We start from the raw sequence: 20,462 nt of genomic DNA, 5'->3' as shown, positions 1-20,462 counted from the left end.
CAGCCAAAACCAAAGGGGCATACCAACAAAAGTCAAATATTTATAAACACCATCCTCATCACTCCAATACTTGGTCCATCTAAAATATGTGTGTGCTTGCAGCGATCTCGCTCTCTTTCCTTTATACCTCGATCTTAAATGAGGTCAGATGCTATATCACCAGACAACAGACCGACGAAACGAAATAAGATTAACAAAGGGCAAGTCTGCTGGGCCCGATCTTAGTGTCACCGATGGCAAATGATCGAAGCCCCGACATATTCAATGTCCTGCTTGATCTCAATAATGAGATGCAGACGAATGCCTCAGCGCTTCATGCTTCAACTCAATCGAAATCTAGTCAAAATAAAAAATAGAACAACACAATTATGCAAAGGAACATCCGCGGATCAAAGGCAAATATACAAGAATATCAGCATCTATCAGTTGCAATAGTCGCGATCTTTGTTTCTCTCTACTTCTGAATACCTTTAGTTTTCTAGCGCCTTGCTTGGTAATTCCTCACCTATGGCTTTACTTTGACATACCAAAGTTTTTAAAAATGGTAGTTGTTATATCATACTTAACGCTCAGGATTTGCATTTAACGTTTGTCATCAGATTCGCGCTATCACAAGGAGGCAAGTAGACAGACAGACCCTGCCTCCGGCTCACATATAAACATGCATGCTTACACGACACATGGTGGCTTCCTTTTCCGGCTACGGTATCTTAGGAAGCGCCGACATTTTAGAATGCACTTGCTTGGCAACGAGTGTGGATTTCGATGGGTATAAAAACCGCATCACTCGTCAAAGCGATTATCAATTGTTCAGCATGCGCTCTTCCGAGTGATGTCTTCACTTGTAATCAACTGAATAACATCGTTTCCCAACTTCCAACGACATTCGTAATCCTCTGTGATTTTAAAGACTACAATAGGCTCTGGGATTCACCAAACACACATGAGTGAGTAAGACGTATTGGGGAATGTATACATAAAACAATTTGTGTTTGTGAAACAACAATATCCGTACTTATTTACACCCAACTACAGGCTCTCTTACCGACATCGATCTGTCTGTATGCCATCCTTCAATGTACATTGATTATGACTGGAGAGTCAATGATAAAAACAAATGTGGAAATGACTAGTTCCCATTTTTCTTAAAAATATCGGGTCCTCTCTTGACAATTACTAGTTCGATGGAATATGTACAAAGCAGAGTGGGCGCAATTGTAATACGTGTGTACCGCGGACATCGCTGAAGAAAAGTTTAGAGATTTCAACAACCCATTCTAAACCTTCAGTGAAAGGTTGACTTCTATGGCCAATGAAACAATACCACAATCCGCTTCAAAACCAACGAAGTTCTTTTTTCTGAAGAATTCTTTAAAGGTAGATCTGGCCGGAAGGCCGCTCTTTGACGCTACCTGAATTGTCTTGCCGATTCAAATTACTGTGATTTTAAATTTTGGAGGGCAAAGGCTCGGCAAACAATTTAAATCGACAAAAGAAATAGCTGGAGAGAGTATGTACCTGGAATATCTTCAAACACATCCTCAAGAAAAATAAGGAAAATGATTCGGAAAATAAGTGGAAAAAGTAAAACATCAACAGCCTCCCTTCTTTTCAATAAAAGCAAAATTTTCTCTTCAAAATCTGACACTGCAGACAAATTTGCAAATAAATTCTAAAATCTCATCGACTCTAAATCACTCTAAAATATCCCAGTCTCTTAATAAGAACCTTTCCAATTAAAAGAACTAATTGATTCCATCGAAACATCATATGGCTCGGCCTCCGGTCCAGATGGTATCCCATACCAATTTTTAAAACTTAACACCTACCTGACTCGTCACTGAGATGACTTCTTTACTTATTCAATAAAGTAGATCCCTGCATGTTGGAAAGCATCTACGTTTATACCATTCCCTAACGATGGAAAGGACGTTACTGGCCCGAACAAGTATCGTCCAATTTCTCTGACTAGCTGCATTTGCAAAACGTTAGAACGGATGATAACAACAGACGTGTTAGGTTTCTCTAGACTATGGACATAATATACCCTTTTCAAAGTGGATTCAGGAACAGAGGGGGAACAGTCGATCAACTGATAAGAGCGGAAACATTCATACGATAAGCCGTCGCCAAGTAAGAACCCCTTGTGGCTGTGTTCTTTGACCTTGGAAAGTCTGTGACACTACGTTGAAGTATGGTATCATCAAAGAACTTCGCGACATAGGTGTTCGTAGGTTACCTCTCCGACAGACACTTCAAAGTCTGAAAAACTGAGCATGGCTTTCTGTCAAAAACGAAAACCACACAGTGACCAAAATATTGCACTTAATAATGGAATTATAATCCCAGTTGATGTGCAAACCAAAATCCCTTGGACTAACTTTTGATTCGAAACTCTCTTTTATTCCAGATATAAAGCATCTGAACATTCCTCTAACATACTGATTGGAGTGTAGACCGCGAGATGAGTTTGCTACTTTACAGATTACTCGATCAAAACTCGATTATGGTCCAATGGTCCGTGGATCGGCAAACAGTTCTTTCTAGCAGATGTTGGCCCCAATCCATAACCAAGGGCTACGGCTAGCACTTGATAATTTTCGAACACCAACTACGAAAAGTCTTTACATGGATGTGAATGAACCCTCTCTTTGTGACTCGAAGGAAAATCCGGCTTTACAGTTGCTGTCCAGTTCAAATTAAATAAAAAAAACTGCCTTTGATCCCGTTTTCAAACTAAAATACCAAAACATATTCATGCAAAATCAAACATCGTACCAGCATTTGGTATCCGAATTACGAATCTGCTTCAAGAGCTCAACATCAATTATAATAACATAGCTGAATACAACATACCGGATGTTCCTTCCTTGGACTATAAAAACACCTAATGTCATTTTTGCATTTCATGAAGTGGCAAAATCAAGCACACTGCCCGAAGAACACAAATCCTCCTTTCCAGAGTGCATTTCGAGGTTGCCTGCTCATACACAGCTTTACACTGACGGTTCCAAAAATGGTAAAAATGAAACAGCAGCCTGCTGCTCAGCTCACCATTTCACTTCCATTCGATTACCAGACGGTGACTCCGCGGAAGCGTTTGCCAAAGGTTTGGCCCTTGAATTAATCGATGAACGTGTTGAAAAAGACAAGTGTCTGTTCTGTCTCTCTATTAGGCTCTGTGGTGGTTATACTTATCTCACTCATGTTTATCTGCTAAATAGGGGAGATCTACCTTCATGCCACGCATGTAAGTCTCAAGTTACAGAGGAGCACTTTTTAATATTGTGTTCAGATTTTAGATACATTAGTGATAAATACTTCAATGTCACGGACATGAAACCCTTTTCATTTCCGTAGACTTAGCCATTTTACAACTATATAAAAGACATTGGTCAGTTTAATAAACTGCGATTCGATTTACCTACATGAATTGTTTTTCTACATGTATACATATCACTTTCCATTTCATTCTTTTGGATAATTTCAACTAAATTTTCATATTTTACCCCTATGTACTATTTAACTTGTACTATTTGACTAGATTTTATAAGATAAATGTTCGCGTTATATGATTTTAATTTTGATTCCTTAAACAAACTAAGCTTTCCATTTAAAAATTTTGAACGATACTTTTAACTGAATTTTCTTACTTTACTCCCTTGTACTATTTTAACTCTGTACTAATCATGTATTATACCACAACGTCAACATACGTACCAGCATAAAATATATTATACCGTCAAAATCACACGACATATTTCCCACAATGTCAACGTACCATGACAAAGTATACCACCATGAATACCTGTTTATTTTACGCACCCCCCACTTTGGGTATTAAATTTCTGGAAAAAAGTGTGCAAATTACATGGGTTTTTACGGTACATTTCCCGACAAAAAATATACCACAAGGTCATTATATCAAAACTTCAACATTTCTTGACAAAAAGTACCACAACTTTAACAATTAATGACAAAATATACCACAACGTCGATCCACATTTACCATGACTAAATATACCACAGCGTCTACATACCCTGACAAACTATACCACAACGTCAACATACCCTGACAAACTATACCACAACTTCTACATACTATGGCTAAATATACAACAACGTCAACATACCCCGACAAACTATACCACAACATCAGCATACCCTGACAAAGTATACCACAACGTCAACATACCCCGACAAACTATACCACAACATCAGCATACCCTGACAAAGTATACCACAACGCCAACATACCCTGACAAACTATACCACAACTTCTCCATACTATGGCTAAATATACAACAACGTCAACATAACCTGACAAAGTATACCACAAAGTCAACATACCCTGACAAAGTATACCACAACTTCAACATACCCTGACAAACTATACCACAACTTCTCCAGACTATGGCTAAATATACACCAACGTCAACATACCCCGACAAACTATACCACAACATCACCATACCCTGACAAAGTATACCACAACGTCAACATATCCTGACAAAGCATACCACAACGTCAACATACACTGACAAAGTATACCACAACGTCAACATACTATGAGTAAATATACGTCAACATACCCTGACAAAGTATACCACAACGTCAACATACACTGACAAAGTATACCACAACGTCAACATACCCTGACAGACTATACCACAACTTCTACATACTATGGCTAAATATACCACAACGTCAACATACCCTGACAAAGTACATGTATACCACAACGTCTACATATCATGGCTAAATATACCACAATGTCAACATACCATGGCTAAATATACCACAGCGTCTATATAACCTGACAAAGTATACCACAACGTCAGCATACCATGGCTAAATATACAACAACGTCAACATACCCTGACAAAGTATAAAACAATGTCAACATATCATGGCTAAATATACCACAACGTCAACATACCATCACAAAAAGTACCACATTGTCATCATAACATGGCAAAAGAAACACAATATCTCCGTACCCTGACAAACTATACCACAACGTCAACATACCCTGAAAAACTATACCACAACGTCAACATACCCTGACAAACTATACCACAACTTCTACATACTATGGCTAATTATACAACAACGTCAACATACCCCTATAAACTATACCAAAACATCAACATACCCTGACAAAGTTTACCACAATGTCAATATACCCTGACAAAGTATACCACAACGTCAACATACCCTGACAAAGTATACCACAACATCAACATACCATGAGTAGATATACAACGTGAACATACCCTGACAAAGTATACCACAACGTCAACATACCCCGACAAACTATACCACAACTTCTACATACTATGGCTAAATATACAACAACGTCAACATACCCTGACAAAGTATACCACAACGTCAACATACCCTGACAAACTATACCACAGCGTCTACATACCCTGTCAAACTATACCACAACGTCAACATACCCTTACAAACTATACCACAACTTCTACACACTATGGCTAAATATACAACAACGTCAACATACCCTGAAAAAGTATACCACAACGTCAACATACCCTGACAAATTATACCACAACTTCTACATACTATGGCTAAATATACAACGTCAACATACCCCTACAAACTATACCACAACATCAACATACCCTGACAAAGTTTACCACAATGTCAACATACCCTGACAAAGTATACCACGACGTCAACATACCCTGACAAAGTATACCACAACATCAACATACCCTTACAAAGTTTACCACAATGTCAATATACCCTGACAAAGTATACCACAACGTTAACATACCCTGACAAAGCATACCACAACGTCAACATATCCTGACAAAGAATACCACAACGTCAACATACACTGACAAAGTATACCACAACGTTAACATACACTGACAAAGTATACCACAACGTATACATACCATGGCTACATATACCACAACTTATACATACTATGGCTAAATATACCACAATGTCAACATACCATGGCTAAATATACCACAACGGCAACATACCCTTACAAACTATACCACAGCGGCTACATACCCTAACAAACTATACCACAACGTCTACATATCATGGCTAAATAGACCACAATGTCAACATACCCTGACATTGTGGTAAACTTTGTCAACATACCCTGACAAATTATACCACAACGTCAACATATCCTGACAAAGAATACCACAACGTCAACATACCCTGCCACAACGTCAACATACCCTAACAAACTATAATGGCTAAATATACCACAACTTCTACATACTATGGCTAAAAATACAACGTCAACATACCCCTACAAACTATACCGCAACATCAACATACCCTGACAAAGCATACCACAACGTCAACATACTATGAGTAAATATACGTCAAACAAAGTATACCACAACGTTAACATACCCTGACAAAGTATCCCACAACGTCAACATACCCTTACAAAGTATACCACAACATCAACATACCCTTACAAAGTTAACCACAATGTCAACATACCCTGACATTGTGGTAAACTTTGTCAACATACCCTGACAAAATATACCACAACGTCAACGTACCCTGACAAAGTATACCAAGACGTCAACATACCCTGACAAATTATACCACAACGTCAACATTCCCCGACAAACTATACCACAACTTACCACAACGTCAACATACCGTGAAAAACTATACAACAACTTCTACATACTATGGCTAAAAATACAACGTCAACATACCCCTACAAACTATATCCCACCACCTACATACCCTGACAAAGTTTACCACAACGTCAACATACCGTGAAAAACTATACAACAACTTCTACATACTATGGCTAAATATACAACAACGTCAACATACCCCTACAAACTATACCACAACATCAACATCCCCTGACAAAGTATAAAACAATGATAACCTGACAAAGTATACCACAACGTTAACATACCCTGACAAAGTATCCCACAACGTCAACATACCCTAACAAACTATACCACAACGTCAATACCACAGCGTCTACATACCCTGTCAAACTATACCACAACGTCAATACCACAGCGTCTACATACCCTGTCAAACTATACCACAACGTCAACATTCCCTGACAAAGTATACCACAACGTCAACATACCCTGACAAAGTATAAAACAATGTCAACATATCATGGCTAAATATACCGTAACGTCAACATACCATCACAAAAAGTACCACATTGTCATCATAACATGGCAAAAGAAACACAATATCTCCGTACCATGACAAACAAACTATACCACAACGTCAACATAACAGGGTGAAATATTCGTTAGCCTATAACACAGGGTAAAATGTGTGCTATGTTTGAGATTATGCTCATAAGTTTGCCTTGATGTCGGGCTGCCACTATCCTGGTTCTTGCTTTGAGGACATGACATTACTATGATTCATCTTTGGTTATCTGCATATAAAGTTAAAAAATAACGTAGATCTGTAAAGCATTAGTGCTTTTATTATCATGAGAGAAAAACACAAGACATATTTCAGCATCAATCTGCATTTTATTTTTTGACAACTTTTCACATATCTGTACAAATAAACATATAAATGTATATATATAATATTATCAGCAGACGGTGCAGATCATGTTTAGGAAGTTTGGAGACTAAAGTTCAAAACAGCAGTTTCAGGAGTTTGTTGCTAAATATTGCTAAAAAAAAAGGCACACTAATCGTCTCTACAGCAGTTACAGAAAGGCACGCTACATCAGATAGTAGAGTATATCACAGACATCGGTATATTGATACCCTCCCAATTCAGTATACTAAACCCCCTTCTTAGTCCCAGAATTATCCATGGACCACATCTTTCACCCCTGAAGACGCATTTGAACTCTTCCAATTCAAAGGTTGGAATAGTGCATTATGAAAATTTCAGGGGTGAATGAGTTAATATCCATCAATTGGAATATTATATCATCCAGAAACACTTTGAAAACTTGATTTTAATAATCATTACAGACCGATAATTTATGCACAGAGTAATTTCTTGTAATTCTTTTGAATTCATCTCGAGAAGCATTTTTAGCTGAACTTTGAAGAGTTCATGTCAAGCTCCACTAAATAATGAAGAATAGTATTGATTTGAATACAGCATTTTTTTGTATCAAAATTCTACACAAAAGAAAATCCTGAAGAAATAAATGTTTAAGAAGAAGAAATCTTCCATTATACATAAACAATTAATACTTTTAAGGTCTCAAAGATAATTTTCACTTTTGAAACTGATAATGATAAAAAGAAAGCAAAGACATGTTAAATAAACAATATATATATATCATTTAAAGTGATTCAAAGTTAAGTGTGTATGATAAATTTACAAACTAGTTTAACAACATCAGTAAAATTTAACATCATAGGACATGATTAGTTATAGAAGTATCACAGTGCCATTTCCACAAAAGTGGATCTTGGCATGAAAACAGATTATATCTCTGAACATGCAAAGTTTATATATCATTTAATATTAGTCACATTCATGAAGTTGTAACTAGAAACAGCTTCTATAAAGACAATTTATTTTTTTCTCTCTAAAATTCATATTATTTACATTTTAACCTTATTAAAATATTCTTTGAAAACTTGATCAAGATGAGGTACAGGAAATGTTAATTATCTGTATAAACAACAACAAAATTATTTTTCAATCAGATGTTTTTGAGGAATTGAAGTGTTTTGATGCACAAGAAAACACCACCTATGTAAAGGAGAATTTGAAATAAAAAAGATTACATATGAATTTTTCCGAATAATTTTGTCCATTTAATATTCAAAACCAGTTCGAAATTCTACAAAAAAAAAATGCAATATCTGATGAAATAATAACTAAAAAACACAAATATCATGTCAAAGTTTGGACGGAAAATAGCACAAAACTGTTTTCACAGAAGTAATAAAAAAACCTGTTTCAGCAAACCCTGTGATTCAAGCTAATAACAATTATATACTATATTTTAACCTTCATTTTGAAGAAAAAATAATATGTTCAATAAATAAATATTCAAATATAGATACATGTTTATTAACAATATATATACGGTAGATATTAAAATAATCTAAACATGTAAGATTTTCATCTCTTGTTTTGTAATTATATCAGTGTCATTTCAATAGGACAGAAATTCAACTAGTTTCTGTCGGATCATTGTATTCTTTTATTATTTACATACTTACTCTTCAATCCAAAATATTAAAAAAAACAACAGTTTGTGTGTCACACTCCAAACTTGTGTTAATTTTTCGATTCAGGTCAGGTTATTTGACTATCAGTCCATATCTTTGGGTCCCTCATCAGCACAATGATGGAAGCCACACCCATCACACATTGATTGACAGCTTCTAATTTATTCAACAAGATATATGCATATGTAAAGTTTAAAGTTAAGCTCTGCCCCTTCGGGTGTGGGCGAGTCTTTAATCGTCGAGCTGACACAGCAGGGCCACACCCCTTCCAATCCAGTGATGCTGGGGGTGGTTCGAAGGAATACTCATAGCAATGACGAAGTTGGTTGAGTGACCTGTTGTTGATAAAACACCGCGACGTGCACTTGTCTTGTAGATAGGTGATCTGTAAATTGGCCGATCTGGGATATCGCTTCTCTTAATTGGTTTTACCCACACCTAAAATGACAAAAATTAAAAGATATTTTAAGCAAGTGATCAGAGAAAGTCATCAAATTTGAGAGTAGTGGGCCACCTTCAGCAATTTTTAGTCAATATCAACATTAAGAGGGGTTTTCTTTGTAGAAATAAAAGAAAGTTGGAACATGGAGGGATTGATTTCAGTTTTGAGGGGTCAATGGCCTCATGGCCCCCTCCAAGATTGACTCTTACTGTGATTGAGAGGACTGACTGGTCTTTTTTTGATGCAAAACTGTTAGAGTATGATAGCCATGTAACAATTTAGCCACTCAGCCACTTTTGCTTAAAGGAAGAAAGGTGTCTGTATAAAATTTCAATTTTCTACTGAGCTGAACCTATAATACATTCCATATATATTTAATAGTGCAAATTAAGAAACACAGAGGATATTCAGAATTCTAACTTGAAACCAAAATACCTTTGCAGTATAAATCTGAGGTCTGTATCCCTTGACTGGCTTTTCACCCAGTGTGAAACTTTATTATCCTATTGAACTTTTTACCAACACATTTTGCTACGATTATTATTCCTACCAAGCAACTGAGAACACTTTTGGACAAGGTTTCTGATATATTTAGTTACCATAGGCAAGGGGTCGAACAGAATCTTGGGTTCAGACTCCGCCAGCAACTTAGTTTTCCTGTCCCATCTTGCTCCGTCCACAAATAGGCCATTCACATACACACCTGTTGATCGAAAAAAGTACGTTTTACATTATTTCAACTATACTAAGCAAAGGAGATCAAACATCTGTATCCAAACCTTTCAAAGCTACACATAGCTAGAACTGTAAGCTAAAGGCTAACTGAGGCAAAGCATTGCAAAGCAATCCATAGTCTCCCACCAGTAATGATTTCTTTATTGACTAAGCTGTATACTTATGTATATAAATCACTGACATACTTCCTGTACTACCTACCTATGCCAAGATATACTTGGAACCAGTTTTGCTAAATTCGTCCTAGTAGTTAAGGAAGAGTTGTCCAGTAAAAAATTATTTCAACAAAGGGTAAAAACTCAATAAAAAGGGTCAGATCAAATTTTTATATATAGCATGTGTTATGTGCTGTCATTTGGTGTCATAAATTGTCCCTCACTATGAACACCAAAAATATTGATAAACAATCATACAATGATCATTTAGTCAATTCAAGGCTCCTTTTGACAGTTGAACAACATTTTTGTTAAATTTAGGGCTTAAATGGCGCTTTTCAGCAATTTTAAGGCTTTTCATGGCCAACCCTTCTTTTAGGGCTATTTGAAGGCCTGTATGAACACTGATACAGACTGCTAAGATAGGAGTCAGAGAGTTGTTAATATCTGTCTTAGTCCTGATAAAAAAAAAAAAAAAAATGATGACAATATGATCGGCATTAGATTAAACTGTTAATCTTTCTTTACTAATGCCAGGCTCTGCTGGCATTACCAATTTTGATTTTCAATCTCTGAAGATCACAGGTGAATCTGTACAAACTATTTATTAAAATTTTTGAAGCTAAACATTACCATCATCAGGAGACTCGTCGTATTCTCTGTCCTCTAAGACATCGTAGTCGAAGCCGAGCAGATCAATAGGGATGGTGTACTTCCTGGCATAATTCTGCTGGGCACCAGTCAAAAAGGCTTGTGTGAAGTAAAAGCCAGAGATCCAGAAAATGGTAGGTGGCCCTTGATCATACCAGTCCTGGGGAAAAAAAGGATTTTTTTTAGGGAGTTTTTTAAGTGACAGTTACACCCTTTTAATGTAAGTAGATTTAAACTCACAATAACAGATATGATCTCGTATTTTGTCGTCATAGAATGGAATTTTTAAAAGTGCCAAAATGTAATGGAATTGTGGTGGAAAAGAGTTTTCTTAATAAGAATTTGAAAGAAAAGAATACTATGACATTGATATTCGGAATGAGATTCTAAAGTATGGTATAAATAATAAATATTAAGGAAGTTTGTTTTGAACACAAACAGTAATTGAAAATTTATTTTGCAAGCTTTCAAAAACGTCTGTTTCCCTTGTCGAGCAAAAAGTGCAAATCTTTGTGCATTTTATTTATTGTTAAAACTGGAAGAATTTGCAAAAGAAGCTTTCAATTACAGTTTTTGCATTGAAACAAATTTGCATTTACAACATATATATGACAGCTAAAGGATAAAATGTTATTTCATGTTTATTTTTATCCTGTGAAACATACAAGAAATTAACATGTTTGTTTGTTCGAGGTTTAATGTATTCACAAAAGCTAAGGTCATATGAGGATGGCAGAAATGAACATGCAGGCGTGAAAACGAATTGCTTGTATTACCTGGAGGAACTTAAGACGAGCCAGGAAATCATTGACATAGCTTCCTAATGGTTTGAGGGAGGGGTAGGATTTCTTCATCCACATACCAGGGGGAACGCCCTTCAGGATACTCAGTACCACCTCCTCAAGGTCACCGGACATGACAACAAGACCCTGTAACCATAACAACATAAGTATAGTTATGACATCATAGAAATTGATTGAGTCTTGAAATGAGGATACAAAATGAATGAAAGATTTGGATTATAAATAATAATTCATATTTTCTGATAGTCGTGTTTACACTACAGGATTTAACAGCTATTATTTATTAACTGTGTATTACTGTATACCAGGAAATCTTCACCCAGACTAATGTTTGCCCTTCGATGGTAACATTTAATTTTGCCCGATATTAAATTCGGCCATCATATGTTATTACTATTAATATCATATTCTTTACAAATGTTAGCTTTAATGATAAATTTGTCCTCGCTTCAGAGTGCAAAAAAGTCCAAAACAACCTGTAACGAAATGTTTTAGTAGTGAACAAAGGCTGACCTTAAAAAGACCATACAGTTTTTAGACTTTTTAAAATATTATCCTGACCTCTAATTGACCTTATAAGCTGACCCGGCCCTCACTGACCTTAAGTGCCTTCCTGATGTTGACGAGGCTGGATCGGATTGTGATGAGGAGACGGTTGAAGCGCACCATTTCCTGGACGAGGACGGTGTTCATGCTCTGTTTGTAGGATGTAGGATATTTCCTCAGCGCAGCATCAGTGTCGAAGTTTGGCGGCAACTTGGACAGGATGTCCGCAGCCACTTCATCCACAACTTCATCTGTGGATTTGCCTCCTTCAGACGAAGCTTTAGCCTGTAGTGAAAGAGTTCCAAGTGGACAGAAGATGAAAAGCGTGTCACAAAGTTATATTAAATCAGGTGATCTTGCATAACCTGATAATTGTTTCTTCAAATTTGATTAGATAATGACATTAAAAAACCCTGATTGGCTAATATATGATATTGTAATACCAAGATTGGCCGATACTTTATAGGTAGTCATTTAATTGGCTAATGCTCTATATTGTAGTGATCTGTTTGGCTGTTTTATATTCAGCTAATAATCAGATTGGATTATACTATACATATCATAATGATCTGATTGGATAACAATGAGATGAATCTAATTGGAAAACAATGAAAATTATTCGACTGGATGACATTGACAATCAAATATAGATGTGTTTCAATCATTACTGCCATGTCTTTTTTTCATTATAATACAAAACACTATTTTCTTATTTCTGTATCCTGTAACTGAAAACCTATAAGATATGATACAACTAACCAAACATGATGACATCACCTGCTTGGATAACAATTTTGAAATTCTGATGTTACATATAACAGAGGGTTTTGTTTTCCTCCATCAATTCAAATAAACTTTAAGGATCCCTGTTCCACTGCAGGAAAAAAACACTAGAGAGTTCCACTGTAGTTCTTTGTATATACAGTAGACTCCCCTTAATTCATTTTGGATGTAAATGTAGTGTGACTGGTCCAGTGTAATTCCATTGATCTTGTAGCTCAGTCAGTTAAAGGGAGATCATAATTTGATCTGAAGTCCAGGGTTTGAGCCTGGTAGCTCAGTCAGTTAAAGGGAGATAATAATTTGATCTGAAGTCAAGGGTTTGAGCCTGGTCGCTGGCCTCATTGTATTCTTACCCTCAAAACACTGAACTTGTCAATTCTTTTTCATTTATTTTATCTTTATAATTTTTTCATAAAGTCCTGCAATACATAATTTTCTTTTCAGAATTGATTTATCAAAGCTTTATAAGGTCATGCCCCAAAAAGGTTGCCATGCATATTTAGTTTTTTGCAGTGGTACAGGGATCCTTAAATATGATAAGTTAATTGTATTTGCTGAAGTACTAGGTCAATGAAATACAGTTTCTAGTAAAACTTTGTAAGACTATGGAATGTAGAAGTAAGAAAACCTAACAGATACTAAGACTCAGGAAGATGAATGAGAAGAACTTGATTAAGACACAGGAAGATGAATGAGAAGAACTTGATTAAGACTCAGGAAGATGAATGAGAAGAACTTGATTAAGACTCAGGAAGATAAATGAGAAGAACTTGATTAACAGACTCAGTAAGATGAATGAGAAGAACTTGATAAAGACTCAGGAAGATGAATGAGAAGAACTTGATTAAGACTCAGAAAGATGAATGAGAAGAACTTGATTAAGACTCAGGAAGATGAATGAGAAGAAATTGATTAACAGACTCAGGAAGATGAATTAGAAGAATTTAATAAAGATTCAGGAATATGAATGAGAAGAAATTAACTAAGACTCAGGAAGATGAATGAGAAGAATTTAACTAAGACTCAGGAAGATGTATGAGAAGAATTTAACTAAGACTCAGGAAGATGTATGAGAAGAAATTAATTAAGACTCAGGAAGATGTATGAGAAGAAATGAAAAAGGTTAAAGACTTTGATTCAATCCAGAATGAAATTAATTGAAAAGAGATGAGTTCACTTATGAATTATGATCATGCATATAATTATATTCAACCATTATTTGGCTAAATCATATCTATAATTTGCTAACTTAAACATCTTTCCTGTAACTAAATCTAGATAATGAAGAAGCTATTCTTTCTGTGGCTGAAATTTCACTAAATAAAACTGAAAATTAATTGGTATTTTTGGCGTAATATAAATTCTATTGGAATTATAAGTTTATCTACACTGAACTAGAACTGTGCTTCAGTTACCAATATTATTTGATCTAATAATCCATAAAAATTCTTGTGAAATATTCCTAGAAAATCAAATGGCTAAAAGTTCTGAAATTTATTGGAACTGTTCCAATGAAATTTGCTTTATATAATAACGTATTCTCAAAATCAACATTGAGCAATATTCTATAAATTTTCTAAAGATGCTAAAACTATATTCAAATCTGGATATTTAACTACGTACTTCATGAATATTCAAAAGTTGCCACATGTCTAACTATATATATATGCTGGAAATATTCAAATGTTGACGGATGTCTTATGAATCCCCATAAGTTGTTAATGACTTAAGAATGAATCAGTAAATCCCACTTGGTATCTGTCTGTAGTTAGATACCAATTCACCTGCTAGCTAAAGAAAAATTAGGCATGCTGTTAATTTCTACAGGTGTATGTAAACTAGCAAGAATTGAATGACCTGTTCCTCACATGCAAGAGACACCTTTCTGGCTCTCCGTAACAGCCACTAGTACAGGTAAGGATGTGCGAATGTGTCACATCATTGACTGTTGATCAAAACAGCAGGTGACAGAAATATTCATAGCTTTTTTGCATTTATTTATAGCCTGTTTCATTAGTACAGTGTACCTGGATTACAGTTGCTGAAATTTAAAATCCGATTTCACGTTTAATTTGTTAACGATGATAACATTTTAATTTATGAAAACAAAAAACAGAACTCATTGAAAGTCACTTGTTTGGCATGTTTTCTCTACATCTGGAGGGTTTTCATATTTGTTTTCCCAGACACGTTCTGACATTGAATGTTTCATCTCACAGATGCAACAAATATTAATATTTTTGTAGATACAGTTACAAAATATTCTGATTAATCGTATTCTTCTGGAAAAACAAGCAATTATTGCAATTACAGGGACCTCATGTCATTAACATCCCATAATAGTCCAAACTAGCCTCAATTTGAATTGGTGTGTGCTGTGACAGATGTAGATTAATTACAATCAGTGCCCCCATCCTCCTTGGTTTCCTCCTTCACAAAGGTATTTGATAGAATTTATAGTATCACATCCTAGCTGTCTACAGTACATTGTCAGTATACAGTTTACAGTTATGATACAGCATGGTATACAGGAGATACAGTAATGATAAGTCTGTATATGTTGTACAGTCGCTGTAACACAAGATATTCAGTCATGCCCAGAACCAATTCAGAGCTCTTCAAAATAAAATTTGCACTGCAAGGGTCTCTTCAACACTTGTCACAATGGGTGTGACCATTACAATCGTGACTATTGCTATGGTTTGAATGCTAGTTGCCATGGAGAGTGTGACAGTTGGCATGGTAGATGTGACTGTTGTAGTGAGAGTGACATTTTGCCTTGGTTGTTGTTACTTGTTATGGTGGCTATTTCAACAGTATCAATGTGACAATATGGCCTTTATTGGAGTAACATTTTTGCTATAGAAAATCTGACTGTTACTATGGTGGGAATGACTGTTTCCATGGCAACAGTCACATGCTCCTTGGCAACAGTCATTCCCACCATAGTAACAGTCAGTGTGATCATTATCATGGCAGCTGTTACCGTGGTGACTGTGACCATTACCATAGAAGTTTTTGCATTGCCATTTAATGTGACTATAACCGTAAGAAAACAGGCAGGCTTTTAACAAGAGTTGGTGGGCGGACTTACCAGGTGGACATGACCGATATCTTGTGCACAATGTCAGCCATAAAGCTAGACTAGCATTAGTTGTCCCCCCTTACACAAGAGAACAGGTTAGCTTGTTAGCGGTGCAAATCACCCTGAAACTAGATTCGTTAGTTTCTATGTGTACCTAAGTAGATATATAAGTGTCAATACAACTATCTTCCCAAAGCATATCAAATGGAAGCTGAACAGTTGGGATTGGAATAAAATATTTGAACTTATTTTCCTCACAAATTTTTTTCAAATGGGGGTTCAAGAAAAGAAAAAAACCGAAATGTTTTGGCCTTATGTAATATCATTACACAACTTGCTAATTTGTTTTATTCTAAACATCTTTTTTTTTTTTTTTTGAGACAAAATTTCAATCCAATTCATTTAAATCATAGATTTAAAAGTATGTATGTATATAAATATTGATATGTTTTGGGAAAGAAGTTGAAAAGAATTGAGTAAAAACTCTGTAAATAGAAAAAACTATATATAGAAGGCTGAGGACTAATAATAGACACGGTATAATTCCGTTATATCTCAAGCCTTACCCGTTTCTGTTACCATGGCGATTATAATTGATTGATTTCGTTTATTTGCCGACACCAGTCGTAACCACACACAAACCACACGAAATAAAAGGGAAAAAACAAGAAAATCATTGAATTAGTTCATGTATAAAACTACGGAAAAATCGCAATAAGAAAATCATTGAATTAGTTGATGTTTGAAACTACTTTGGCAATGTAAATAAAAGAACTGTACATGCAAGCAAATTATTCTGCAAAATTCTTTAAAATGAGATATAGCAAAGGTTTCTATTCCATTTGGTATCACACACATAGAAGCTCCCATGAACACATCCTGGTACAATTCTACAACCTTAACTCATTCACCCCTGAAATTTCATAATGAACTATTCCACCCTTTGATCTGGAAGAGTTCAAATGTGTCTTCAGGGGTGAATGAGTTAAACACTTTCTCAATGTATTACTCATTTAATTTCCAGGTCCATACTTGGTATCCTAAAATTTAACTCATTCATTCCTGAAGGCACATCTGAACTCTTCCAATTCAAAGTTGGAATAGTTCATTGTGAAATTTCAGGGATGAATGACGTACTGTACAGTGAAACCTGTCTAAACAGAAAACTGCCAGACAACAGAGAAAACCTCTTGTTTCACCTAGTTATCACTCTTAGTAACAACACATTTTAGTTTTTGCTGTTTTTATTCCATTTTCTTTTGTTAAAATAGAGTAAATCATGAAAACCTGCCCAATAAGACCATTTGTGTATAAAGACTTTTGCTTTTTCAGTTGGACAGTAGTTTTAGACAGGCTTTACTGTATCTTTATAAGTAGATCACTCAAAATCTTGCTCTTCTGCTGGATTAAGCATTAAATACCTGCCCCAATGGCAGAAAATTGTCATTCAAATCAACTATTCGTGTGAAGGGTACGTCTTTACAATAATGCACTCTCAGGTACAACAACGAAGACACCCGCACAACAAAAACCGTGCGAGTACAAACTTGACAACTGATAACCTGCTAAGGACGAGGCCATTGGCGATTTTCCCGTGTAGTTTTTACCTGTGTAATATTCCAGTTATATTATCAATCAATTGATCTAAACACATTTATATATTTTGTTTTGAAGATATGCATATTTATTTATTAAACAATAATAACTTTTGTGGAGTTAATAAAATTTATGTGTGATATTCCAATAACATCAATAAAAAAAATTGAATGATGTGGAAATTCAATAAAAAAATATTTTACGAAAAAAAACATTTATCCTAAATAATTTTCAATTGAAATTTGAAATAATAATAACATGAAAAAAGTTCAACCTTTTCTGAGACATTTTAGCTTTTACCCAGAAATCCTTTTTTCACTCAAATTTCCTTCTTGAAATTGGAGTATCAATGTTTTATCAGGTTCTGTGTCACAATAAATTGAAATTTGCTTAATATACAAAAAAATGATTTGGCAAATAATATTGGCTGAATTAGATTGAGGATGATTTCTTGTCTTTTTTTTTATCATGAATCTATAAGGTTGGTGCCATTTTCAGCCTTTTGTATGTCTGATCAGTAAAGTGAAATTCATGAATTGTGTCTTTTGTATCAGAAAATTTCCTCAATATTCAAAATAAAAAAATAAAATGAAAAACAAACTGAAGGATTTTTTTTCTTTTTTTCTTTTATGTGGTTCCATTCTACCTACAACTAAATTTTAATCTGAATCTGAATTTTTATAATGTTTTTACATTTCCTGCATAAGATTGTGCATTGCTTATCTTAACTCATTCACCCCTGAAGATGCATTTGAACTCTTCCAATTCCAATGTTAGAATAGTCCATTATAAAATTTCAGGGGTGAATGAGTTAATATAAACTCTGGGTTTATGAATATAATATGCTTTGGTATTTATTTGAAATTTCAACATGTTATCTTGAGCAATTCAGAAGTTCTGAAACATGAACAATAAGGCAGACTTTTCGAAAAACAGATATTTATACAGCAATCATAAAGGAAATGACCCCTAACATCACCAGTAGGAGCTGAAGATAGCCAAATAAACATCTAATATAAAAACAGTGCTCAGTGGGTTGAAATAATAATAAAAAATAAAATCACTCTATAAAAATGGTTCCAAACCATGCCATCATATTTAACATCATAAACGGATTTTTTTTTTTTTTTTAAATATCATGGAACTCGGTAGTAATTTTTTTCTATGACAAATTACAGGAACAGCATCAAAAGGACCTGTACCAATTAAACTGTACTTTAAAGGTATAGTTATCACAGATATTACAAAATAATACAAACATCATATCAAAATGAACACACATGCAAACTTGTGAAACATTGGTGCTCAGCTTTTATCAAATCAAACATATACTAATATTTCCTTCTTTCACAGATCATCACTCATACTAACTAAACATTACTGATGATTTTTTTCTCATTTGTCTTTTAATTTCAGCGAGGTAATTCTCGAGTTTATCTGTCAAATCCTATAACATATCTTTATAAATATAGTTTTCTACATAAAAGAAATATATTTTACTTTTCAAAATATGTTTTTTATTATATTACCAAATTATATAGGAAGTTATATTATCTATATAAATTTTTAGTTAGATCGTGGAATTTTAAAATATTTATTTCTTCATTAATGACATTTTGACTTTTTTTTGTCTTACCTCCATTACAAAAGTGATTTATTCTCGACCGTAAGATTCTTTACAATTTTTTTTTTTATGCTGAGTGATCTTTTTCAAAATGATTTATCTAAGACTCTGATATCTTCTTCATGAAAGTCTATAAACATAACATGATTTGAAAAAAAAAAAAAAAAAATGGAGTGTGGCATCTGCTTTACAAAACTGTTTATTAAAATGGTGACATCTCTATTACAAATTGATTTAAATAAGACTTATATCTACTTCATGAAAGTCTATTAATATAATAACATCATTTAAAATAAACACAATTTGGAGTGTGATATCTTCTTTACAAAAGTATTCATTAAAACGGGGACATCTCTATTAAAAAAAAATTTGTTTAAGACTTTGATATCTTCATTACAAGGTATTTATTTATTTTTTATTTTTTATTTTTAGTTGTGGTTATTTGGGTGGTTTTTTTTACTAACAACTTTTTCACAAAAGCTTTCATCAAAACTCTTATCACTCCTTTATTAATGATTTTATTTTAGACTGACATTACCACAAAAGATCTTGTTTTATAATGTGACAAATATTTCTTCATTCTTCATTACAGTCACAACAACATGATGAAATGCAGTCTGATGCCCTCTAACAATTTAACAATATCCATCACTTGTGCTGGTACAAACCACTCTACTGAAGTGGACTGGCCATGGGCGCAGCGCCCTAGGCGCTCTTAACATAGCCAGCGCCTGTAGAACAATTCCATAATAATCAAAGTAGAATTAACTTCAAACACAAGATAATTATGTAAATTTATTTCATAACAAATCAAACAAGGATAAATTCAAAAAAATTTC

The 20,462-nt window shown here is 34.5% G+C and overlaps 1 protein-coding gene across 4 annotated transcripts in view; it reads right to left on the bottom strand.

The window, feature by feature from the left end:
• Positions 1–7,487: 7,487 nt before the first annotated feature.
• LOC110442426 (dynein heavy chain 7, axonemal-like) overlaps positions 7,488–20,462 on the bottom strand; it is a 75,257-nt gene continuing 62,282 nt past the window's right edge. For 2 of the 4 annotated variants that reach the window (XM_021486025.1, XM_021486027.1), the window contains 6 exons: positions 16,970–16,975; positions 12,590–12,820; positions 11,963–12,115; positions 11,169–11,346; positions 10,245–10,348; positions 7,488–9,641 (listed from right to left, as the gene is read on the bottom strand). In XM_021486025.1, the coding sequence (XP_021341700.1) occupies positions 9,435–9,641; positions 10,245–10,348; positions 11,169–11,346; positions 11,963–12,115; positions 12,590–12,820; positions 16,970–16,975 (879 nt within the window). In that variant the 3' untranslated portion in view covers positions 7,488–9,434. The remainder of the gene's footprint in view (positions 9,642–10,244; positions 10,349–11,168; positions 11,347–11,962; positions 12,116–12,589; positions 12,821–16,969; positions 16,976–20,462) is intronic. The other 2 variants (XM_021486026.1, XM_021486028.1) reach the window with 1 other exon arrangement.

Source organism: Mizuhopecten yessoensis, unplaced genomic scaffold, assembly GCF_002113885.1.
Source record: "Mizuhopecten yessoensis strain PY_sf001 unplaced genomic scaffold, ASM211388v2 scaffold716263, whole genome shotgun sequence".
NCBI lineage: Eukaryota > Metazoa > Mollusca > Bivalvia > Pectinida > Pectinidae > Mizuhopecten > Mizuhopecten yessoensis.
This window is presented reverse-complemented; position numbering and strand designations above follow the sequence as displayed.